The sequence below is a fragment of the Zootermopsis nevadensis genome, unplaced genomic scaffold (genome assembly GCF_977971745.1).
Source record: "Zootermopsis nevadensis isolate Lab colony 2312 unplaced genomic scaffold, Znev_1.0 Znev_ptg000019l, whole genome shotgun sequence".
NCBI lineage: Eukaryota > Metazoa > Arthropoda > Insecta > Blattodea > Termopsidae > Zootermopsis > Zootermopsis nevadensis.
In genome coordinates this window covers 8,631,383-8,658,562 of record NW_028259151.1, presented here as the reverse complement: position 1 = coordinate 8,658,562, position 27,180 = coordinate 8,631,383, and the positions used below count along the sequence as shown (strand labels likewise).

At 35.2% G+C, this 27,180-nt stretch overlaps 2 protein-coding genes across 3 annotated transcripts; both read right to left on the bottom strand.

The window, feature by feature from the left end:
• Positions 1–2,818: 2,818 nt before the first annotated feature.
• Positions 2,819–7,605, bottom strand: aay (phosphoserine phosphatase). The gene is made up of 5 exons (XM_022076975.2): positions 7,463–7,605; positions 5,471–5,605; positions 4,414–4,559; positions 3,520–3,681; positions 2,819–3,255 (listed from the first exon to the last, which is right to left on the bottom strand). Exons 1-5 carry the CDS (start codon positions 7,603–7,605, stop codon positions 3,167–3,169), a joined length of 675 nt encoding a protein of 224 aa, XP_021932667.1. The 3' UTR covers positions 2,819–3,166.
• Positions 7,491–25,399, bottom strand: LOC110836126 (mutS protein homolog 4). 2 transcript variants are annotated; one of them, XM_087351630.1, is made up of 19 exons: positions 25,106–25,399; positions 24,553–24,727; positions 24,121–24,230; positions 22,952–23,100; positions 22,057–22,247; positions 21,651–21,772; positions 20,112–20,332; positions 19,200–19,394; positions 18,378–18,564; positions 17,671–17,807; positions 17,092–17,195; positions 16,667–16,886; positions 15,060–15,161; positions 14,175–14,288; positions 13,026–13,234; positions 12,651–12,840; positions 11,405–11,614; positions 10,440–10,628; positions 7,491–7,630 (listed from the first exon to the last, which is right to left on the bottom strand). In XM_087351630.1, the coding sequence occupies exons 1-19, from the start codon at positions 25,185–25,187 to the stop codon at positions 7,628–7,630; spliced, it is 2,910 nt and encodes a 969-aa protein (XP_087207756.1). In that variant the 5' UTR covers positions 25,188–25,399; the 3' UTR covers positions 7,491–7,627. The 2 variants fall into 2 exon arrangements, with proteins under 2 accessions (XP_087207756.1, XP_021932660.2); XM_022076968.2 differs by lacking the exon at positions 7,491–7,630 and adding an exon at positions 9,224–9,698.
• Positions 25,400–27,180: the final 1,781 nt, after the last annotated feature.

The following is a 27,180-nucleotide window of genomic DNA, read 5'->3' as shown; positions in this document are numbered from 1 at the left end:
GTAAATATACGGTATAAGACATAAAATGGCACAAAATTCAAATATTTGGGAACAGTGATTAAAAAGTCAAAATTTCATTCACAAAGAAATTAGATGCAGATTAAATCTGAGGAATGCTAGCTAAGAAGCAATTCAGAATCTGCCATCTTCTTATCTGCTACCTAAAACATAAAAATTTAAAAAAACAGGAGAACTAGGGTTGGAGCACGTGGTCTGGATTCATGTGAACACACAAATAAACCTCCTGAGGGTGGGGAATTTGACTAAATGAGAATACTATCCACCCCTCATGGACTCCGACATTCATTACTACACCTTATTTAACTCCGCTTCATTCACAACGAAGTAATAAACACTAACACCGCCTTCACGGACGGTGGACAAGTCGTAGAATATAATTACATAAATGCAGTCATTTCTAACCATGCTCATAAATGTCGTCTAGTGTTTCAATTAGAAAAAGGTGTCAACATTTAGGGGCAGGAAATAGAAATTTAAAGTGAGAATACACTAAATATTTTTAACCTCAAATTCAGCTCTGTATTTATATTTTACATTCCTTCGTAAATCAGTCGCAATTTACATTCTCCGTTATGCGTATTAATAAAACACATAGATGGTACCTGCAGATGTTGCGATGACAAATTTCAGTCGCACATCTACTGGAGCATGTCCTACTTTTAAGAAGCTCCCCGACATAATTTAATTCATCGCTGAACTCGTCAAATTCCCATCATTACAATTATGTGTTGGAAATATAACATCTTTAAATTACGCTTATGATTTCGTAATCTTCCTCCAATACGCTACAGAACACATACACTTCGCAGAATGTAAAACAAGTGAAGTAACACAATATATGGCAATTAATTGTCTCGCTCGCCACGACAGACGTTGGTCGTACAAAAATTCAACTCATTATCACACAAACGCATCTTCAAGGGAGACATAACCATTAAAAATATATATAATTAATGAAAATGAACACGTTTTGTAATTAAATGTTATGGTAGGAAGATGAATACTTACTTGGTTGCATCTGATTTTCAGAAATTTTTATGGCTCTGATCACAGTTAAAATATCAAGTGACTTAAATGCACTGCTAAGAACATTTCCAACTAAATAGATTTATATTTGCCTCTACCATAGAAATATAGAACTGATTTCAAGCCCTAAACAAATATTATACAAAATACAATTTTAATTCCTTCCTCATTCTTTTACAGTTCACGAATTATAGAGTGAGTGTGCGTATATAAATCACATTCCTTATTTAACGAAAGCAGCACGGGAAGTTTTATCGACGTCAGCAGTCTTCTGAAATTAGCCACCGCTGAGATTTCTTTCAGTGCAAAAAACTGGGAAGCGCCAATTATTAAGACCAACTTCAGGACGATTGTAAACATTAACAAAATGGTAAACATTTTTTTCAGATCAGAAAAATAAATCTAACAAAGATTTTCTCTTGGAAGGAAACACACCAATACCAAAATATAAGTAAATTAAAGCATCCCGCTACACGCCTATGTAGGAGCTTGGGGGTGAGTGGTCAGCGTCACGCACCGGCCGCGCTTCACCCCCAGGAAAGGATCTTGGTACCCATCGGACAGGTGGTGGGGCTTGAGTACGTCAGTGACCCCAAGAGCTACTGGTAGGGCCTCCCTAGCCAGATTGGTCGAGGGGGAGAGGTACCCTGGTCCTCCAGGTTGGGGGTTGGTCGCAAGGCTAACAACCTTGCACCGTAAAAAGGAAGATGTTTCGAAACCTCGATCAAAGCCTCGGACAGATGGACCTAACAGAGGACCGAATGGAAGAGGAGAATTGAGGAGGCCATGGACCGAAATGGACCGGAGAGCCATAGAAGAAGAAGAAGATTTGACATAATTCATTAACGAATTTTACAAGAAATCTCACGAAACATTCCGACTGTAAATCACTAAATTCCCTTGCAAAAACAATTTCCTTGAGAAATAACTGAGCAAAGGTACAGTTGAGGCTGCGTCCTTCATCAGATAAAATGCGCAAATTAATTGTGAACAATCATAAATGTAAGAGTTCATGCAGTTGAAAGGTCAAGTATCTGAAATGAGTAAAATTATCATGATTTCCTCAGTAAAATGTGCAGCAGGACTCAGGAAGCATTCTATCAATTAGCCTCTGGGATTTGAGATAAAACAAATAAGAGAAAAGCTTTGTTCGAGCTTCCTAAATGTAATCGGCATAAAAATAATGAACTGTTCGACAAGTTCAAGCAAGTGGGACCAAATGTCAACCCTACGCAAAGAGTTAAAAAAAAGTGACACACTGAGGACGATCAGAAGCCTCAGCAGATGTTCACAAACCATCGCTGAGGCGCTCACTGTAGTCCGCAACACTCGTGACCAAAGCAGGAAATTGCAAGCAATGATAATGAAAAAATCGCTGCCATCTTTACTCCACGCACCCTCTATTATACCATCTGATAATATGACCTTGAAACGATCCAGTCCATGCAAAATATAACCTTCCTCTTCTGAAAGAAGGTAAAACAATTCCTTTCACCTTGTACGGTGGTGATAAAATTATAGGTTTTGAAATATCCCAAAACGTGTATTGAACACGGGAAATTGGTTACTCGGCGAGCTTGACTCGTGAGCCGGGCTCGGATATATTTCACCACACACGCGTAGCAGACTCGACTCGTGACACCCCACCCACAAACGAGTTTGGCTCGATGGAACCCGAGCCGAGCCGGACTCGTACGTGGATGGGCCGCATAAGAGTTAGGTTCATTGTCTTTCTAAATCAGCAGTTGGTAAAACATTCACATAACATCAGTTCAAACAAAACTGAAAAGTTGATTTATTATTCTGATTCTGACATGTTCTGCCACGTCTTACGCAAAAAAATGTCAATAAAAATAAATATCTTCATTCTCGTGTCCATATTAATTGCCAAAATTTTAGTATTGAGGTGTAACTGCGCTATCAAATGCAGACGCTGAGGTCTTTGCGAGCAATTACACTCGATATGTTTTCTAGGTTGAAATAATGAAATATTAACGGTTCGTGAACTAATTTCTGCCAAAATCTCACCAAGTTTTATTTTAAAAAAGTACCAATTTTTATTTCAGTCAACACTGGCTCTGACATCTCAGCTTCTCCATTTAAGAACGTAAACCGCGTCTCAAAGAGCATCTACCAGTTCCTTGAAATCTGTCACAAACCATTTAGCTTTGGATTTCACTTCTTCTCGTATGACATTTCCACCGTAACCTAAAAGCATTAAAAATACAAAATTTAAACATGTTCAACTACAACGTTATCTTCAAACAGATAACCAAATTTCATTTTTTCTTAGATGTACCAACACAGAACATTTGCTGGCAGTGCAGTTCCTGAGGAAAATCTGAAGTAAAAAATTATACGAAAATATAAAAACGTAGTTCCAAAAAGTAAAAGTACCTGTGATAAAAATAAACAATCTCATATTCGGACAACCACAGAACTCACATTACGTTGCCGGTCACATATATTTACCGATAAATGCATCAGCTGGTGGAGATGCTTCCAGATCAGTTGCACCATCACCAATCAGCACTACATTACCGTAGCCATGTTTCTTCTTCAACAGTTTTATAACCTCTCCCTTACCACCATTTCTTGATGTCGGTTCATTTTCATCAAATCCAGCGAATTCACCTGAAATTTGTTAGGAGAGAACAGAACGTCACATACTACCAAAAATGCATAAGAACTATACCATGTTTGTAAATATTTTTAAAAATACATGAAATACACAGAGCGAGTCAGAATTATGTTTACAAACTTAGTGTGCGTGTTCCAGGAACAAAAAAAATGTTCCTATGTTACGCAACACACCTACCAGCTTGGCTGGGGCACGGTGCGATGTCGACTGCACAGACTCGTAACGCTAGCAAGGTGCAATCTCTTTTGCTCTTTTTTCATTCCAAGACGTGTGTGAGAGCACCGACTGGTGAAACTATTCACTCGCCACGTACATATAAATCGACGTAACGCTGCGGTCGGTAATCTACACATTTCACACAGCAGAATCGAAGCAAACGTTAAGAGCTTCTATCGAACAGAAAAAAATATTTATTTCATATTCCTCCAATTTTATTAATGTGAAACTGCACTACAAGTTAGACGAGAGCATCTGCTTCTTCTATCAGGGAAGAGACTACCTAGGCTTTAGATGTGAACGCAGCGATCTAGCACTTTCCAAAGGTTCTACAGCAACACCTTTGAAAAAAATGCTTTTTACAAAACATTTCTTCTTGTGGAATCAGAGATATCTATGGTAGTAAATAATGAATTCGGGAGCAGGATAGAATTAAACACCGAGTAACACCTCGTAATTTACACAGATTCAAAAGAATACTTAATCGTAATACAACCACAAACACTTGCCATTGAAAAAGAATTTTAATCTGTTGGCGTACACATTTTCTAACGGTATGTTTAATTCCAGTGCCACTGGAGTTATGACCCCTCTCAAACCACCAGATATCAGGTAGACAGGAACACTTCGCTGATGTAGCACATCCATCAGTCGCCTGTAGGGAATAATTCAAATAATAAAACACATCTACAGTACTTATAAATCAAATTTCAAAAATAATCCTCAATGATGTAAAGACAAATGCAACACGTTCCTCTGAAATGTTAAGGACTACGTGTCACGACCCGTAATACCGCAATTGACATTTCCACCGCCATGAAAATATCAGCTAATTTTTACTTCCAATAAAATTCTTACTCGGTACGTCAGTGGATTAAACAAGACTGTAAACATAAAAGCTTGTGTTAACCATTACATCTACTGCCGATTACCTCAGGAGTAACTCATAATATGCAAAATATTAATCTCATTAAGACATAAATTTTGACTGAAATATATTTCATTCCACGTATACTTAAAAACAGTGACATAAAATTAAAAGATGGCTGTCTTCTGGGTTGTAGCGCCGTGTAGTCTGACAGAATTTTGTAAACATTCCTTGATGACGGAGGCAGCGAAGGACCTCTGAAACATCGGTAAATGTCTACCAGACTACGTGGTGCAAAAACCCAGAAGACAAACAGTGCAGAACTACGGGAAGATATTAAACAACCAACCAAGGTTAGATTTCTAATAAAATTAATGTACAGTGTACCTTACACTGGCTAAGCAAGCCCCTCAAGATGTGTGTAAAAATGCAAATAAAAACTTCAGTACACAAATTTCACACAAAAACCATAAACATATTTCACAGAATATCAATTATTACAATACAACAACATGAATAATAAAATTTACGGCTTCATTTTGATTTCAGCAGTCACAGAAGGACGGTTTTCATCGGCACCATTTTCTTTACCACTTAACTTATTCCTGGATTGAAAATGGCAGGGCTTTTAGCCACGACCAGCGGATATAAAGAGAGGAATAATAACACAATCACCAGCACTGCAACAAAAAACTTACTTAATGCCAGGAGTCAACCTCGGAGGTTTCATTCGAATAAAATCTCGTATCTGGTTCATTTGTGGTCTAATAATTTCCAAGCGTCGAGCAAATGCCTGCTGGAAACTCAGACTTCCTCTCATGGCTTCTTTGGTCCTGCAAAAGCATTAGAAAACATAACATTCCAAAAATCCCTACGCTTATGTTCAGGGCTTAACATACGCGTTTGTCTGCTCACGAGACAAGTAAAATCCAAAGCTAACAAGTAAAAAAGTTGTTGATTTCTGTCATGAATATTCTGTTTTGCTATCTCTAATTTAATATAATTTATAAATGGCATGGGTACGAGGGCATTTGTTAAAGCTTTCATGATGTGTTTTAACATCAGGATGTAAGAAAAGAATTACATTAAAATAATTCACCAGTTCCTTTTTATCCGTCACTGTGTGACTGATGAAATCAGCCAAGATTTTCTAACCCCTGCTTACGAGGATCCAACAAATGTCAACATAACAAGAATTTAAATTTTGTGAAATATTTTAATGTCCCATTCAGTTCTAAATACACTTACATATTGTATAATTAATCAACCACATGCATACTCAAATTTTATTATACAGAAACAAAAATTCATTGTGGCCCATACGTGAAGAATTTATCTTCTATTTGATACTATTAAAAAGGTTGGTCAAGAAATAAACGCAGAAAAAATCAAGTGTATGTCCACATCCTGTAGGATGAGATAACTACAAACAGATTCCTAATAAATTCTTTTAAAAAATGTATCAAAATTAAAATAATTGGAAATGACAATAACAAATTAAAATTGCATTCAGCGAGTTCAGAAAATTTTAATTTTCCTGCCTCCCATCCAACACCTGAAATACTAAAATGCAGATTCTAATTTTACCCGTTGCTTTGTATCGGTGTGAAACTTCATCTCTTGCTTTAAAGGAAGACCAGGCCGAGTGGGTTTGTAAATAAGATGCTGAGAAGTGTACCTGACCTATGAAAGAGGAAGTAGCAGAAAGATGGAGAAAACTGAATAATGAGGAGTTACACGATTTGTACTCCTTTACAGATATTATTACAGTTACGGGGCAGATGCAATGGGTTGGAAAAGTGGCATGCATATAGGAGATAAGCAATGGGTACTTGTGGGTTATCGGGACACATCACTTTAAAAATATGTTAGGTTAGGTTAGGTTAGGTTAGTTTAGGTTAAAGTGTGTGGATAGCAATAAATAACTGAACAAACTAACAGATAACAACAACCCTAACCTAACCTAACCTATTTTTAAAGGGATGTGTCCCGATAACCCACAAGTACCAAGCAATGTATATAAAATTTTAACTGAAACACCTGAATAGAAGATACCACCTGTGAGACTTATCAGAGACAGAAAAATTATATTAAAATGTTCCTCATATAAATAGAATGTGAGGGCGTAGATGGATTTCACTAGCTCAGGATATGGCTCAGTGGCAGGTTTCAGTGAATGTGACAATGAATCCCCAGGTTCCATTCAAGGCTGGGAATATCTTGTCCGTCCAAGTGAATATCAGTTGCGAAACGAAGAAGCTTACATATTATTCTCACATAATGTACCAACAGCAACAGGTTAGTTATGTTATTTGGTAACATGCTAGAAATAAAGTAAGAAGTTAAGTTTATTTCTCAAAAACTTAAAAAAGAAGACACCCATGGCAGAAACATTAAATAATAATGTAGCTACACAGCCACATGGTACTTCAAATAAACTAAAGTGAATTAAATTCATGCTTTATAATAATTACATAAAAGAACTCATGTATTATCAGTTACAAGATCAAAATTGAGAGACTACTGGAGAGACTTAGAAAAGTATTAGAGTCAACACTTTTTCAAGGCATAATAACACATGATGAACATCAAGGAGTACAATAAAAAGCTACAGTCATTATGCTTTTAAAATATACATGCATATTCTTCATGCAATGTATAAACATGTATTACATTGGAAAAAAACTCACATTTTAGCAACTTCATCCCCTTTACCACAAAATTTTGCCAATTCATCAATTGCTTCCTCCTGAATGACAGTTGAATCAACATCAAAACAGACAGCATCTGCCATCTTCCAGATGGCTCGAACTTCTTCCTCGCCAGTTGCCATTTCTGTGTTTAGGTCAACAATGTCACTGCCAGCAAAATAAAAGTAATCACATCTACACCATCAACATCAAAATAGATCCAATCACATGTGACTTAAATATATTTATATACATGTTCACCGTACATTCAATATTATCAAAGTGACATATAAAATTACTAAAGACAGATAAATTTACCTTTAAAATGTCATTTTCATGTTCATTTTATGGCTACATATTCCTATAATAAAGGTCATTACGAATTATTCTTCTCACATTCTTACTGTTATCACCTCTTTTGCAACACCACATCTAGAAAGCTAACAACAGATTTTTCTATATTTAAACTAAGGCTAGCCCTTATCATCACTGGACAGCGGCCAGAAAGTTTATTAGGTCACTATTATAACATCAGTATATGACACAAAAAGTAGTCTAAAACCTTACTTCAGTACTTTTTCCTAACCTTGAAACAGACTGCCTTTATGCAGTTTCGTACATTTTCACTATAAAATTCTTCTTACACTAATGATGAATTTCTTCATTTATGCTAGGTAACCAAGCCTATATGTTTATTTAATTTGCGCCTTGCCATAACAGTGAGTGTCATTCATCCAAATGACGGGAACCTTTACCAAGACCATTCGTCTACACCATAATTTAGGCTGTGGATAATTCTAGTTACGCTGTCAAATCATTACAATGTTATGGCTGTGCTACTTAATATTTTCCTATTCATTATGATCATCTGTAGGACATTATACTTCGATCACGAGTGATAAAACGAACTTTTACATAAACCATTAATCAAATACATATAACAATTTCTTTACTCGTACCAACATACGTAATTGATGCAATGCGAATGATAAATTTCGTTTTCAACCAGGAGCGATCTATCGGAAAATTTTCAAATTTCCTGAGCGTTCACACTAGCTCAATCCATAAAAATTGTACTTCTGCATTTGGGTTGGTAAGTAACACCTGAAAAGAGATATTCCGTTCCATGCCTAATTACAAATTCTGAATTCCGAATAATTCAAGCTGAACAAATACCACATCAAGCAAAGATAAGTTACCTGCAAAGACAATAGTGCCATTGTATGAAAAGAAATAGTAAAGTAAAGTTTGTCCCACTATACGCCATGTAGGCGTTTGGGGTGAGAGGAGGTGTAGCTCCTCTCTTCCTTGACCTCGGCACTAGATGGGGGTGAGTGGTCAGCATCACGCCCCGGCCGGCTTTACCCCCGGGAAATGACCCAGGTACCCATTGTAGAGGAGGCTGGGTGGGCCCCAGAGCCGGTCTGGACGCAGAGGCTAGAGGAAAAATCCTGCCCCCATCGGGGATCGAACCCCGGTCGTCCAGCCCGTAGCTAGTCACTATACTGACTGAGCTATCCCGGCTCTTGAAAAGAAATAGCAGCAACAGAATATGTGCTCTGTGATTCAAATGGAAAGATGACAAACTATAATTAATGGCTTTGTATTGAAAAGACGTCAGAAAAGTATACTGTTAATAACAAACAATTTATTAACTTGCTCCCTCACATTGAATCCAGACATTCACTAACACAATACCAAAAGCCTCGGAAATAACCCTATGAGTCTGCTATAACAACCCACATCAACACAACTGAGACAATCTTTTAAAAAACTTTTTATTATTAACTTTTAATTTACTTTGGTTTACCAATAAACAGTCCATAACACATTTCTCAAGTGTACATTAAATCTAGTTTAATAAGTTACATTAGCTATCAAATTCTGACAGCAACTATAAGTACGTATTGTCATGTGAAAGGTAAAAGAACTATATTTATTCTTTATACAAGTTTTAACATTTTCTATTATCAACTATTATTTTATTCCCTCAACCTTAAGTTTATTAACACTTGTGCTGTAGTCAGTATCTGACACTTTCATCCAGATGTCAACAGGAAATGTTTAATTGAATTAAATACATTTTCAGCACTACTGATTTCCCTCACTGAATTTCTTCAGGAAGTGATATGATTGGTGACAAGTTCACAGCTCCTTCATGAGTACAAGTGGATTCTATTTCCATTGGTTCCTCTTCCTGTACACATTCTTGAACTTCTGGCATAGAAGCAACTACCTGATTACAAATCATATTAGCACAAAATAAATTTGTTGGCACCTCCTTCAGAATCTGCTTAGAGAAAAATCTATCTCCTGTCTGTTGCTCCAAAAATATTACAGACTTTGCTGTTGTTTCAATCTCATGTCTCTTTTTAAATGTCTAAAGAAGGGAATGGATAAATATCAAAGTTGCAACAGCCTAATAGTTTTACATTAATACACTATATATCCAGCTGTAAAGAGGTCTGGCAGTAAAAGTGTGGTTAAGAACTGTGGACTGCTAAAGCAAAACAAAAGAATGGTTTCAGTGTCCTGTCAGATACTGTATGAAAAAATAAAAGAATAGAATTAAAATTCCAACCATAACATAAAAACTGAAAAGAACTGGTTCACAATTGCCCTACAGTATAACTTTTGGTAATTTTATGTACTTATGAAATTAGGTTTAATATAAAATGTGCTTTGACATAAATAGTGAGAGGCCCCAATTCTTTTTCCCAGACGTGTTTAAGCTGCAAGTATTCAGAAAACATCATTAACAATATAAATACGAAACACACTCCATTTCTGGCATCTCTGCACATTGTCATGAATGTTATCAGTAGTATCTGACTTGCCAAGGGCAAAGGTCGATATTCTATCATGTCACCAGTTAAGGTTTAATAGATATGTAAATAAATAAATTTAATAAATTCTTCATTTGATTTAAGAGAATGTCAAATGCCAATTCGGTTAATACGGTACAAAAATAACGTACCTCATCTGTTGCTTCTTCTTGAACGGCACCCTCAGCCTTGTCTTCTGCTGCATTCTCATGGAAAAATTCATCAGAAAATATTTTGGCATATGACTCCTTAGAAGTCCAGCTTCTTCCTTTATTTTTCAGGAGCTGAAGAGATGGCAAACTGGTACTAGCATGCATCTCGTTATTGACTGTACCAAGTGACTGGAGATAACAAATAAGGGGGAGTATCAGTTTTGTTAATCAGTTTGTGGGCTACAAAATAATTTAATGGATACATTTTAACAGAGGGATTAAAATAAGAAACAAAGTAAAGAGAAATCATTATTGCGTTCTTTTAGAAAAGGAATTCTTATTCTTCTAAGAACATTTTCCATCTGTATTACCATTACAGTCTTCACCTTTACCTTCCCAATGTTTTGAAAACCACCTTCATCAAAATGCAATCTGGTATCATATATTAATTAAGTGTACATACTATAGCCAAATTTACATTACGAGAGGGGAAAGTTCACATATGAGAACGTATTCTTTATATCATATTGATTAATGCTGTGTGAACTACAGAGGTTAGTGTTAAAGACACGTAAGTGTTATTATGGATAGTGAATTAGGAGGGATGCAGATATGTCCTATTTAATTTTACTATCACAGAATCTATCCCAAAGAACTGAGGAAAATCAGATATTTCACCACACTGTATTTATGAGTTTTCATTACTGGGATAAAAAAAATGTTCATTTGCCAAATCACTTTTAACCAACTAATTTTGTGATGTGTTTTCAATTTTTAAACTTTGCATTTCTCATTGCCCCATGCATGCTACGCATCCCACCAATCTCATCTGCACTGATTTGACCACTCTATTAATGCCTGATGAAGGGTTAAAATTACAATTTAGTGGAAGAAGTGGCAATAAATAATAAAAGGCTCACTCAATCAATGGAAACAAGAATATATTTGGAATGTGGAAAGTCTACCTGTACCACTTCTTCCTCTTCTTGCAAAGCACCACCATCCTCATCCCACGATTCAGTACCATCATTCTCCCCAACTTTCATGAAAATCTTCTGCTTCATCTCCTCAAGTTTCTGGGCAGAGAAGGTGCCTTCTCTTACACATTCAATTACAGTCGATGCCAATTTATAGTAATTATGCATATCACTGTTCGTTACAGATGAACCAAATGCCTGAAGGTGCATAAGATAAGACAAACTGCGATGAGATAATTTATGACAAATTAATTCTAAATAAAGAGTTACTAAATTATTATCAGATGTAAAGTATGAAAATATGATTCAAAAGTAATTATCACAGATATATGGAATATAATAATTTCAATCTGTGTTATTTAATTTAAAACTTATTTATAAAGAGGTGTTTAAAATTAGCACACTTTAATAACTCCATAATCAACTCGACTGATCGGAATTGCTCAAGTGGTGAAGAAATTTCTGGCCTTTAATGGAACCTGAAAATTCATTCCTGTGCTCACAGCAATCTATAACCTAGCGCTCTAACACCCTATTTCTTTAAGATACATTTTAGTGTTACCTTTCAATCTGTGCCTTTGTCTCCTAACTGATCTAATCCATTCAGGTTTTCCAACTAAAATCTTGTATAAATTTCTAAATACAGGCAGCAATAAAAATACATTTCTCATCTCCCCCATGCATACTACATTCCCCACACATCTCATACTTGTTCATTATCTTAATATGCGACGAAGACTACAAATTATGCAAATTTCTTCACCCTCCTGCAACTCTGTTCTTCTTACGTCCAAACCTTCCCCAAGAATCCTGTCTTCAGACACACTCAATATGAGATGTAAAGTTTTATATCTATACAAAACAAAAGGTAAAATTATAATTTTGTGTATTTTAATCTTTACATTTTTAAATAGCAGATAGTTAGACAAAAGATTCTGAACTGCATGGCGACAACAATTTTCTAAATTTAGGCTACTCTTGATACCTTTGTGAATGCAATTCTGATTTGTTAATGTTATTCCCAAATAATTTAACTTTGCTACATTTTCAAAAGGCATTCTACGTCCCAGATTCCATACAAATTTTCCGCTGCTTAGGTCCAAGGCCCTGTGTAACATTTTACGCTGCTTTTTCATAATAGGAAGCTGTAAGTCCGAGGCTAGACGACCACTTCTTGTCAGTTACCCACAACTTGAATTCCCTTACAAACACAGTTATGATTGCCACGTTTCACCTTTCTTTGTAACGATAACTTTTGTGCCAATTTCTTAGCATTGTCCAGTACTGATTCTGGACAGGCTAATCCTTGAGCTAGATGAAGACCATAATTATCAACTGGAGTTACACCTGGAAGCAGTTTGTGGGTGTATACTAGTCGGTCTCGACCTGAATCAGTAGTTTCCTGCACAGCTTCGAAATGATGGCTGAAAGAGAGTGCTAAAATTATAAAAGACATACAAATGGAAAATATTTGTCTACAAAAGAATATTTTAAAATGTGTGACTTTGAGGAATATAATTGCAATAGTCCTCTCATAGCAGTATTTCAGAAAAATAATAAGTTGTGTTCGTATCTTAAGATTTCTGCAGCAGAAATATCAGTCACGTACTTCATTACATTGCAGAACAATTCCTGCAGTTTAGTAAGATACAGGAAGTGCGTTGTTAGAAAGATGAAAGCGTCTTCTTCCATGAGCTGCTCCATAATAACCCAAGCAATGGCTGTTCCTTCTTCGCAAGACGTGCCTCGGCACAACTCATCCACGATGATAAGAGAGTTCGGTGTCATCACTTGCTTGATAAATTGGAATTCCTTCAGCTTCAATGAATCAAAACACATAAATACATCAATTGAATAAAAATTTTCTTGGATATTATCCATCGTCTAGTAAATATAAAACGTAAAACGACGTTTCGGAGATAGAGTCCCATCTCCGAAACGTCGTTTTACGTTTTATATTTACTAGACGATGGATAATATCCAAGAAAATTTTTATTCAATTGACTCTTCACCATCGTCAAGAAGTTTTAGATTTGATATACATAAATACATGTTCTATTTGTAAAAAAATAAAATATGTTGAAATCAAAAAACTAAAACAATTTTATATTAAGTGCTGGAAATGTCCATTGTGTTCAGTAATACATTCACTCTTACCTTTGTGTTTGTTGCAACCTGGTCCAGAGTTTTTGCAGTGACGTTTGAAATACAGAGCTCGGTATTTTGTTTAATTTTCCTAACACGCACAGGTTGATTTTTTACACATTCTTCTGTTTCATCACCATCAAAAATTTCTTCCCCCTCAAATTAAGTGAGTAAAACCATCTTATCAATTTTCTTGAGTTTGTGTACGACATGTACGTGATATAATGACGTTTTAAAATCTTTATAGCCTGATGTACATTCTCGTAACACATTCCACTCTTAAGAGAAACTTCTAATGACTTTCAAGGAAAGTGTTTAATGGATATCATACAAACTATTGTCTCGTAACATTGATGGTTGACTGGAGCAGTTTCTGCACAGGAGAATCAGGAAATCTACACCTGAACTCAATCTGGCAAGTTAACAGTAAAAATGTAAGAAACTCTAGAAAATCTGTTACAATATGGCTATGATGGCTATGCACTGCAGAAATTCTACATTACTGAAATTTAGGAAATATTACCAACATGGAAAACAAGACTTTATGAAAAGAATTGGGAAATTATTAATTCTTTCCATAACAACAGGTTATGTACATTATTAAACAATATACCTCAAGCACAAAAGTAGATGCATTGCATTCAATACTGTCATCAAAACTAAGCCTCGAAAATATGTGATCTGATATGCGAAAAGTTGCTGCTTGCGCTGGCACATAACAACCAATCTGAAATTAAAATAGACTGAATCAAAGTATAATTACTGAAATACAAGCAACATGTAGGTTTCACATTTACAAGTAATATGTTGTCTGTTGAAGCCATGACATTTTCAAAATTATTGGTTTACTGTGTAAAGTTTAAATTCATCGTTCATTTTAAATCTAGTATGTCACCAAATATCCATTCTTACAGTTCGTCGTCTAAAACAAGTGGTGAGATCAGGTAACAAGAAATTTTAGAAATTCAATGGTGAATTATACTGAATAAATTTTGTAATAATATCTCAATTACTGTAGTTGAAAAAGGACAAGACTGCCACCAGTTAAATACATTTTAAACAATGTTTCCAAAGAATTTCAGTGTATTTTCATGGCTACAATGAAGAAGCATGGACATTCATTTGACTGTTTTATTAGAAACAATCCAGAAGAATAAGTCTGAGCACTACAATAAAACAAAAGCTGAGAAATCATTCAATAAATTTGCTGTTTTCCTCTATACTTCAGTTGGATAAGGATTGAGTAAATATATTATATAGTTTTACACTATGCACTCTAGAATAAATTTATGAATGAGAAAAGTTACTTAATAAATGTATACACGTAACTCTACAGACTGTCTTTAGCAACTAAGTTAAAAAATGTCTTAAGTATTTCTATTAATAAATACATCTATTCAAGTGTTCCTTAAACATGTTAATTCTTGGAAAATTTCAAACTTAAGATCATAGAAACAGTGAAAATAACTGAGTTAAGCCAGAATTATATTTTGCTTACCTGTGCCATTATTTGCAGAAGAGCGATTTGACGGATGTAGATACTCTTCCCACCCATATTTGGGCCTGTGATTATATGACAGTTATAGTCACTGGATGCAAACTACAAAAGAGAATGTCATAAATTACAAGGTTGCACACAGCAACACAGATGTGCTTTATATTATAATGTTTATAATAAAATTATTTTAATCTTTCTGTTTGAATTAACTACCGACTTATAATGTTTCTAAACCTTTGTGGCTACATAATTCAATACTTTCTTCAGATGTTTCAAAGCATGTGAAGTTATCAGTATAAAATTCTGATGTTTCAGAATTTACCTCCATTTTTTTCCTCAGACATAATACAGATGACCTTCAACGTAATTGTACATGAACATAACATTTGAATCACGCATCACACCTAATGGTTAACACTGCTGCTTAGTGACAGGAAATTCCTCATTCAATTCTCAGCCCAGAATCTGGCTCTCCTGTATTTCTTGGTTTTCCTCAGTCTGCCCAAGTTGTAGTATTTTAAAACAGGCCACAACTTAATTTCTGTACCTCCTTACCAATTTATTATAGACAATTACCTGCAGTTACGAAAGCATGGCTGAATAAACTAAAATAAGAATAACTTCACTGTTTGGTGTAATTATCTCAAGCATAACACATCATTTGAATAAAATGTACTTAACACAAAATGTATGTCTTATTAAGGGCTACTTTATGTGTATCGTGTCTGGAGTACGTATTTTTATGCCATCTACTGGTAGCTGTGCTTGGATTCCATACTGCCTTCTGGAATGTAACCTCCTGTTTCACAATATTGTGTTCACCTTTAGTATTCATTTGACTATGTTGTTTTTTAGGATGAATTTCCTGATCCTGTATGGCAGTGATTCTAAACCCCTGAGTCGTGGCACAAAATGAGATCATATTAATTTAAGTGAGTCATCCAGTATCTCAGTATAATTTGAATATTGGCTGAAATTTTATTTTGATAAGATAGTGAAGGTAGAAAGGTGGCACTCAAAATGACAGGGGTGAGGGCAGAGGCAGAAATGTGCATGCGTGGGCATGAAAAGAGAGAGAGAGAAGAAGAAAAAAGGAGCATGGTTTGAAAAGTCATATAAAATACCAAAGTTCACAGAGTTTGATGCCAACTTCTGTTCTTGAAAGTCTCACGACTCCTTTATTTTATTTTATAACTTTTCACATTTCATCTGTTACTTAGCTCCTTGGCAGGTACCAACCTGTGATAAATGTATTTATATATATATGTATTTTCAAAGCTCCACAATTACTGTTGTAAATGCTACTTTTAAAAATGCTTATTATTATTTAACAGTTAATTGGTCTTTCAATTTTTATAGGAAATGACCTACCTACGTTTATTCACTAAATGCAATTAATATTCAAGATTGGGTCACCAAATCAATAACTTGGGTTAGGGATAAGAAAGGTTAAGAACCACTTCAGTATGGCAAACATTATCATCACTACCATTTGCATTTGGTTATAAGCTTCTGTCGTTGAAAAAGTACTGAAATAAATCATTGTTCCCAATAAGGCTTACAATCTAGACCCAATATTCTTATCTACAGCAATATACTGCACATACCACATCATTAGCAACTGGTTCATGCTGTAAAATGAAGTCTAATATGGGGTGCCTAGACTGTCTGATATCCAGAACCCTCCCAAATTGTGGTCGAACATACGTAGAGACTGAACCCAAATTAGCAAATGAGGTAAGCATGTCCAGTTCAGCAATTACTTCACACAACTTGAATAAGCACCCAATGTCACTCCTTATATCTGCCAGAAGATCACAAATTACACTGAAACAAAGAAGTATTGAAATACAGCAAAAATATAATTAACTGATTAATCTATTTTCCTTTACACAATTGCCTGTTCTGAAGTAATAAATGTTGATTTAAGTCCCTAAATAAAAGTTTTTAATGCCTGAACATCCAAGGCGTGGTCATGTCACAGCTAATTTCTGCTTATTTTAATATAATTAACCACTAAATCTATATTTACACGTTACTCAGCATTATTATTTCCTTCAAAGTTTCTTTACTTCTTCGATCTACTTGGATTAACTCTTGGGTAGTGAATGACAGGGTATTTCGATTCTTGTGGACCTAAAAATATTAAACACCACAATTAAAATTAATGCTCGTAATTATTACAATTGTAACAAAAGGGATGTGCTTCATTTCCCAATTTTAGTAGGCATTCTTTGCACAAAGTGTATAAAACAACACCTTCATTGAACTCTTGAACACTTTGTCAGAGTTTAGCATGGCAAAACTTACCCAAAATTTAGATAAACAGAAATTTAGAAACTTCTTTGCTTTAAGGACTGCATAAACCTTTATCTAATTAAATGCGAAAAATATTTCAATTATAAACTATACACATGTCTAGATGTCTTTCCTGGATTTCATTAGTTTTAATTCTTCAGCTGAAAATGTTTTATCTACACAGGCAGTGGCAAAAGTTTGTTTGTAATTTACAAATATTTGGATACAGTTTTAAGTCATGATCTGTGTATAAATTCTTTGACTCAAGTGTCCTTTCCCCTCTCTTTTCTGGTATAAAATTATTACTACTGACCTGAACAAAGACTGGAGGCAGATCTGATTCACTGATGTGCCTTTTACTTTGAGAAAGTTGAATATGATAACCCCAATTACCATTGTAATTAACCTTCAGTGGTAAACTGTGTTCACTGGCTAAACGTGCTACAAGAGCTGAAAACGGAAACAAATTTATATTTATCTGTTCAGAACTACTTTATGTAATCTAACACAAAAATTCATCTTGACATTCTGGTAAAATACATGGAGCATAATTTATTAAAATGTTTGCAAACAAATTCTGATAGAGGATAGGTTCATTAGTTATGAATATTGGATATAATAAGGCAGAATTTACATATAAAAACATGTTTAAACTATTAAATGTCAATACAATAGAAACATTATCAGACAATACTGGGATACTGGGAACGACCCGTTCTTCAAGTGCCTGAGCACTGCGGGTCCCAACTTTTTCGTTGGCTTGATCTATAGACATTCGGTAGGACTCCTTGGACGAGGGATCGGCCCGTCGCAAGGCCTCTACCTGTACACAGGACAGCACAACACAGAAAGACATCCATGGCTTGAGTGGGATTCAAACCCACGGTCCCAGCGACCAAGTGGCACAAGGCCCACGCCTCAGACCGCGCGACCACTGCAGACCCATCGTACAATAAGTATAACTAATAGTACTACAGTAATTAAGTGTTTTAATTTTTGGCACAGGTAAAGAAAACTAACCTGATATATCACTAACAATCTCACAATACGTCTGTCGGGCTAGATCCAGAATCCCACTGATACCTGCTTTAACGGCAAAGTTACATTGCATTTGGGAGGCTTCTGCTCCTTTTGCAGTGCGTGCATCGTCGTGTAAGACCGATAAGATTTTGCAATGAATATTTTGGTAGCGTTCATCAGCAAGACACTGCAAAAAAGATAACTGTTATCCCAAATATTATTTACGAAATAATCTAGTACATCTGCAGTTTCTATTTGAAGTCTGAGATACACACTGAAAGGAAATTCACATCATAATACACTTATTATTTCAGTGAAATAATTGTGAAAAGATAATAAAATGTTGATATACAAATTATTCACATAAAAATAATATCTTACAACAAAGAAGTTTATCATGCCCAGAAATGTGGAGAATATCATATATTTCTCTTGGTGAGGTTTCAGGATCTCAGGCAGTAAGTACGAAGATGGCTGCCTTCTGGGTCGTAGTGCCATGAACCCTGATGATGGAAGAAGCAAGTACATGGCATTACAACCCAAAAGACAGATATCTTCACACTTGTCATAAGAACCTCAAACCCTACTTAGGTAAAAAGTGACTGATGTTTCAGAGCTGTTTATTGCCTCCATCATCAGGGTGATGAAACACAATTTCTACCAGACTACGCAGTGCATGATCCTAGAATACAATCATCTTCATGTATATTTCTTGTTAACTGCTCTAGATTTTGCGCGAAAGTTTTCCACTTTGCGAAACAGCTGAGACAAAGAAAAATGTTTACGTTTTCAGAAAGAGTGCCGTTAATTTATAGTTCATACTTCTCTAGCAGCACACAGGAACCTGGATTCACAGTTCTGAAGAGCCAGTCTGAGGGTTGGTAATATTTCCAATGTTGTTTTAAGTAGTAAAGTGTATTTCATCTGTGTCTCGGCCACTTCCTTGCTATCCTGCCGTGGCATTTGCATACATAGTGCAAGCAAATGATTCACATCACAGAATTTTGGCATGAGTGACTGAAAACAAAATTACAGACAGATTAGTTAACAGTATCAATAATAATACAATTAACAAGAATATTATTACCAGTTTAAAGTATGAATCAATATATTAAATTATATACTTATTTTTAATATTGTTAAGAGTATAATTCTTCAATTTTGTCTACCTTTAATACACTTAAAATTAACCTTTAATTTATAAGTCAAGAAAGGACAATAAATTATCCATACACAATTCAAGTGAACCAAACGCAGTCGCTGATGCATTTGTAAAAATTCATGTAATATTTTTATTGGGAAAAGTCTAATTCCGTATGAGTTGCATATATTATACCAAACAGTTGTAACACATTTAAAAACTTCTGAACACCTGACAGTTCATTGTTCTCTTTAGATGTGACCTCATCCATACACTTCAATCAAATCAGTCTCACACGTTTAAATCTCACCCTGTTTCAGTCTGACTTTCTTTCCACGAAGATTCTATTCCCCCACCAGCTGAAGGAAATAGCTCTCACTTCCTTGCGCTACAAAAGATTAATATTTGTTTCAATTTGGGGGGGAGCCCTATGCCTGATCATTAAGACTGACCATCAACCAATGTACATGAAACTGAGATGCATAATTTAATAGATTTTTACTTTTAAACTAAATTATGTATATGAGAAGTATTTGAGATATGATAAAATAAAAAATTTACACTGATGTAACATAGAACACAATGTCGCTTACTTCCAGAGCAAGATTTAGTTCCGATGACTCCAATATTTCTTGGACACAGTCCAGTCGAGTAAGAATAGTTTCGAGTAGACACGGAGGCTCTAGTATGTTTGATCGAAGCAGACGAACCCCACCATTAGTCTGGCAGTGGTTCATAACACCCATGAGGCTGTATTGATTATTGGAACCTCGCAAACTCAGAATCAGTTCCAAAAAATGTGCCGTCTTCATGTCTAGGTATCAAATGAATACACTTTCATTAACAAGTAGAATACAATATTTGGTTATAACAAATGCATATTTTCATACAAAAATGCACAACTTACCATTGGTTCTGGAAATTATTTTCTAGGCGGTGTATTAACAATTATGCAAGTTATTATAATTTTACTATAATATCACTTATCATAACATAAATATGTTGTATTATGTTGGATCTAATGAGAAGATAAACCATAAAAGTTAATAAAAATAATATAAATAAAATACAATAAAATTTGTTTTCATTTGTGTCGTTATGTACACCGTGACACTACACCAAGCGCACACAACGAAGACAAGACAAAGATAATTACACGTAACTATGTAACTGTAGACAATAGCATCACAGATTAAAAACTATGAAGACTGTACTTATTTCTAATTATTAAGTTTTGTATTGGAGTGGTTTAATGAGCCGGGATAGCTCAGTCAGTATAGTGACTAGCTACGGGCTGGACGGCCGGGGTTCGATCCCCGACGGGGGCAGAGGATTTTTCCTCTAGCCTCTGCGTCCAGACCGGCTCTGGGGCCCACCCAGCCTCCTCTACAATGGGTAAGGGGTCCTTTCCCGGGGGTAAAGCCGGCCGGGGCGTGATGCTGACCACTCACCCCCATCTAGTGCCGAGGTCAAGGAAGAGAGGAGCTATACCTCCACTCACCCCAAACGCCTACATGGCGCATAGTGGGACAAACTTAACTTTACTTTTTATTGGAGTGGTTTATCTTGTTATTAAATCCAACATACTGCAACAAATTCACACCAGGAAACTGCATAATTATGGTAGTATAACAGTTAAAACAGAAGCAACTCCAGTCAAATGCTGTAATAATGCATTAAGCAGTATTGAAGTTGTGTAAGTGACAGTAAAGTGGAACTATAATTATATTACAATAGAATACTACTACACAATAAGAATGCAGAATATTTGATATCTGCCACTTATTTTTGTCACGTTTATGAGCTCTGAGCAGTCAGAATCAAGAATGATTTTGTTGTTTCTCCAAAACATTAATAACTAACCTCCTACAATACCACAAACCATTGCATTCCAGAACACACTGAGTAGATATATGTTAATGTTTACGTGTGTATGACAAAACGGAAGCAATAAACGTCAACAAATCATGTGTTTCTACAAGAATGTCATCCAGAACTTAGTGAATCAATAGCATACAAGTCTCAAAGCCTTATAATGACTGACTGGGCCAAATAGATCTCTGATTGCCCTCAGATAAATTTCTACCGAATATCTCATACAAGCCACATTTTAAACTAATAGAAGTGCATACCTATCACCATAGTGTTCTGTGATCCTTGATACTCCACTTTCAAACTCCTTGGTGCAAATAAAACATTCCGAACAAATTCAATGTATTTGAGCAAAGCTCCGGCTGCAGCTAATGCATAAAACCTGTTGTAGAGAGTAAATACAACTTTAGACAAGGAAAAAATACAATGTCGGTGACACCGGATATGAAGACAGATGACATTCGACCTTAATCATCCACGTGTCACAGCTTACACATGATCCAGCTGACCACGTGCAGCACCAGCACATCGTTAAACCACAAACCCAGACTTGACTTAACTTACACATGATATGTTGTGTAATCAAAATATATAATTATGAAACTAATCCACAGAACATTGGTAAAGGATAAACAGGGCCTTTCTACCGTTTGAAAGCATACGTACTTCTGTGACACCACAATTTCAATAGATGAGTATTCATTTGCACAAAGATGCTGAATCTGTTGTAGTCCCCTAGTATCCCTGAAATGCTTTCTCAGGACACTGCTTAGAGTCACTGTAGGAAATGCTTCTTGAACAAGAGTGTAGAGCTTACTCATTGCCTGTGTATCGCAGAAGGTGTTTGGTACTATAATCTGTTAAGAATAAAAAGGTCACACTGAAGAGGCCTGGAAATTTTAAATGTTTGTATTTACCTTCTAAAAAAATGTAGAAATAATCTGAGGAAGGAAGAATAATTTGTGGTCAAAAGCCTAAACAAGCTGAAAAAACAATACCAAACTTCCACATACAGTACTACAAATAACCAAATTAATTTGCTTTCACTGGATTCAAAACAATTACTGCTTTAAAAAAAACTATTAAAAGCTTATTATCTTAATTAATTCTGAACATTATTACTAGTTAAAACTTAATTTTTACCAATTTGTCATATTTGTATATAGCAGATAATCAACAGCAAAAAAGCACATTTTTTATGTAAACTTGTAAAATTCGAAGCACCAGGATTTGCGTTTTGAAATTTCATATATGTTACACAAAGAACCTGACGAGCTCAGATGAGGAAAGCAAGAAGTTCTTATACAAATTCTCTTTACTAAACTTACTGAAAAATGATCAATTGGAAGACCAGAGATAACATAAAAATAGCTCAATGAGAAATTAGGTGTGAGAAAGAGAAATGGACAGAATTGGTCGAGAATTCAGTTGCAAATTCTACTGATATCTTGAATAACAAAGAATTTGCTGTGGCTTGTAATAACTTACACATATGAATTTCATATTTTTATTTCACAGTATTCATATTAATATAATAAACAACCCATAAAATCTAATGTACCTCAATTGGATTCAAGACATTGATTTTTGTGAGAGTATTAACGTAAGTTTGACTGTCGCTGATCTGGCACAGTATCAGGTGTGGATAATTGATATCCAGAGCTGCAATACCAACTTCACCACGTGCCTGACCACGCCCTTCTGTCAACGCTGTAACAAGAACAGTAAATAAATTATATAACCACTATGCTCAACATTATCTATTGCGTGAGATATATTTGATATACCCAATATTTTGGGAGTTGGCTCTACTTATGTCTTCACAAGACTGTCATTAGACTAACACTTTTTTTTTAATATTGTTAGTGACAACAGTCCTTTCAAGATACTATTGATGGTCCTGTATGTGTCACTAACAACACAAAAAAGTGTCAATATAAGGACAACCAATCACCTGAAGATGGTGGCTGGGGCAACTTCCAGAACATTCTGTATAACAAATATACCTCCGGAAATGGACACTGTCCAACATAGAGTTTCTATAACTAATTAACCACTGTTACAAACCTGTACAGAATCAACAAATAAATTATCACACTTGTTATATCACTTACCTAATACAAAAAATTCATATAGTGTTTTTTAGTACAACTTATGGCTGAAAAATGTACCAGTCACATCTACTGTAGCTTGGAAAGAAGTAATGAAGGAGAAGAAAGGAAACAGAACATATGGTGGTGCTGAATGTAGCAAACAGAGGGACTGGTATGTTAATTGTGATTTTTTTAAGATTCACATCCTGTAAAAATTGTGATGTAATGTGTAATTTTCCAATATCACATAGTTGGCCCTCTGCTTATCACGAAAACAGTAACTATAGAAGTTTATTAAGATTTTAGGTTAGGATTTTAAAATTGGGAAAGATGTTACCCACAAACAAAGTCCATTTATAAATTAATTCAGAATTTAATTTCTGTAGGCTGGCAGTGAGGCATGATGCAGTAACCTCTTTCTTTAAACCTAACCTCATCATATAAGTGCATGAAGTGCTTTATCTTTATCAGTAGTTTTGAAAACTTCTTCCGAGTCTGAAATACTGGATCAAGATGATAGATTTAAACACAATAAGAAATAATTCTATAGTTTTTCTCTATCACTTCAAGTACTATACTATATAATCATCAAACACCTAATAAAAACTTTTACGCCACATCAGAAACAAATACGCACCTACGACACACGTAGAAATTCTATCACTGGTGCTAGTTGTAACAGATCTTGGTGTTCTAATTTCTGAAGATGTGCGTGGATGCGATCCGCTGCCACTGGATGACGGAAACCTCCAGCACATATAACAAAGAAGCACTGTAGAATAATCTTCATACACATGCAATCAAATAAAGTTCAATATGCATCAGTGTTTGAAATCAGATAAACTGTTATTGCATTCCATTAAAAGAGAAGGATTTCTTTTCCAGTAGTTTTTCTTATGTGTTTTATGGGTTTAGTTTGGTTTAATTTCATTTAATCTGCATCTAGTATGAACAAGTAAAACAAATTCTGTGGCAAGCCTGACAGAACATAATGTTATCAGATTTAGATGTCAGTGGTCAAATTACACAATATTTTCAAATAATTAACATGATTTTGGTAAAAACTTACATTGAAAACTGTCTTCTACCAGTTCCTGAAGAGGCAGACATACCAATATTACATCCAGAAAATCCAGCCTGCATACTAGAGGATGGCACAAAATACTTTGGTGTTACCATTGGAACTCTTCCTAAAATTTGATTTTGATCTCTCCCACTGACCATATGTGAAGACCATGGCAGTCCTTGATAACAAAGTCAAAACTAATTGTTAATTTGTGCATTACTTTCTGATTTATCAACAGGCTTGCAAATTCAGACAAGATGACAAAGGGCATTTACTATAAAAAATCAATTTTTTTAGAACTTTACTAAAAGACATTTTATATACACAGCTGTGTTTAAAAAACAAAGTCACAATAGCAATACAACACCATACAGCAGAGGTCTTCTTACGACATTACGTCTCTCAACTAGTCATGAAATTCCCAGTCACTTATTAAAACCAAAGATTCAATGTAAGAGTCTGCCATTGGATATCTTAAGCCAGATTGCTGAAAAATTACCAATTAAATAAACACTTGCAGCATACTGAAAGTAACCTCAAAAGTATAAAGTTATACCTCGGCCTCCAATCCTTTTCCCTTTACCAAGAGCAGAAGACCTGCTTCTGTTCTTCAGTGTATCTCTTTTCACAACGTTCATTCTGTCCAAAACACAAGTGTTATTTATTACTTGGTAAACTGATTTTATGTAGCCACCTGCTCGTTAACTAATGATGTAACAGTTTAATTTAGCGCCACTATTCATATTCGTCACAGAATGAAGTATAATGGGAATGAATGACAAGATCACAGATAACACAAGCCACAGAAAATAGCATTGGAAACAAGTGAGCAACCGAAATATGTCAGTGATATCCGATTGTATTGAGTTTGTCAACAAAAATGTCTCTTCTCTAATGAAATTTACCTTCTTCTATCACCGAGTAAAGTTGCTACCAGAATTTAAGCTTTTCTCTCATGAATACATTAGAATATTAGAAACTTTTGTCGGCATGTTCCACCTGCAAAAATATTAAAAAGTTGTCAACAAAACTTTGAAAGTTTTCCGAGAAATTTAATTTTGGTACAAACTCCATAAAGCCGAATTGTCGTACGCAAAGATTAGCAGTTTCTGAACATTTGCTAGAATTTTACCGCTGTCTGAGCAATGATGTTATTACGGGTATTCCCGAACGTGTTCCGTTGCAAATCCATTCAATGTTCTCGTGCTATTACAGGCGTAGACAGCCAGAGAGGCGGACATAAATGTCGAAGGAAATAGCAAAGTTTTCGCAACTTAGTTACAACCCCGACTAAAAGTTTCCAAGAATACTTTCGGAAAGTACATATTTAATCACTACCTCACATTCTTGTTTGGAACGTGTGTTTTAAAATTGATCCTTACGTATTGTTGTAAAACATAACCTTAATTACATACCGTGAGAATATTTAATCATGTATGGAACTTGATATCAGACATGATACCTCGATGTGAAGTCATAACGACTTGCCTTCTTTAATAAAACGAAAGTCATTGTTTTAGATGAATATGACATAAATTATTTTTAAAACGTAATGCTGAGGAGAAAATTTGTAAGTATCAGGAGAAGAAGTTTTGAAATGGAACACACTTCTCCTTGAGGAGCTATAAATAGAAAACTTAACCTCTCTAGCATCCATGTATAACATTATCGGCTGTTATCCGTGTTTTGAGGATGTGATAACAAGGTGACATGGTGACAAAAGGCCCTCGTAACATGACCGTGGAAAAAGTGAACAGTCCCTAACTTGTGTTTAGTACGTAGAAATATCATTTTGCAGCAGAATAATTTTCACTTTCACAATGACACTAGAGTCAAGGTCACCCTGGTCGCTTTAAAGATCCCTTACACAGTTAACATTTGTTGTCAACATTCTCTCTGTGTTGAATGACCCGTGGAGGATTTAACCGGTTCCCCTGAAGACGTACGCGTTGTTCCGTACAGATTTGTAAGTTGTATGGTTTGTACTCTTAAAAGAGCATTCTAAAAACGAAAATAAAATCCTTGCCTGCGACAAACTGGTTACCGTTTTGAAAGAAATCAAGAGGGGCGGAGTTTGAGAAGACGAAAAGCATTTCACTATGAACTAATTACAAAATAAGGAAAGCAAATGACTCAAAAACTTCATGCATTCTCCGTTTCCAAAGCAACAGTACAGCGCTGATTAAAATACCACATCAGTATCACAAACGAAGCACAACTCACGACTCCACGACTAAATTTAAAGTCAAATTTAAAATGTGTAAGAAATACAAAAATCTTTTTAAAAAATGTAACTAATTCCTATTAATGTTGCTTTATACGACTGTTATAGAAAATTAACACTAACTCCTTTAATAACTTGTTTTTCAAAGGATTTTTCTCAGCGAAATCCAAAATAATGACCAAAGAGGTGAGATGTCACTAGTAATTAATTCACCGTTCAACAGCTTAATTGAAACTATTGAAAATAAATATCGATTGTGTGAGGTTCATCATGGAAAATCAATAAATACTGACGACAAATATAATCCGCGCGAGTTTAAATCGAACTGACTTGGACTGAGGTAGAACGTGGTTTGACGGAAAGCAACCTTCGACAAGGCTCTGCTCCGTTTTAGTATGTCGGTTGTT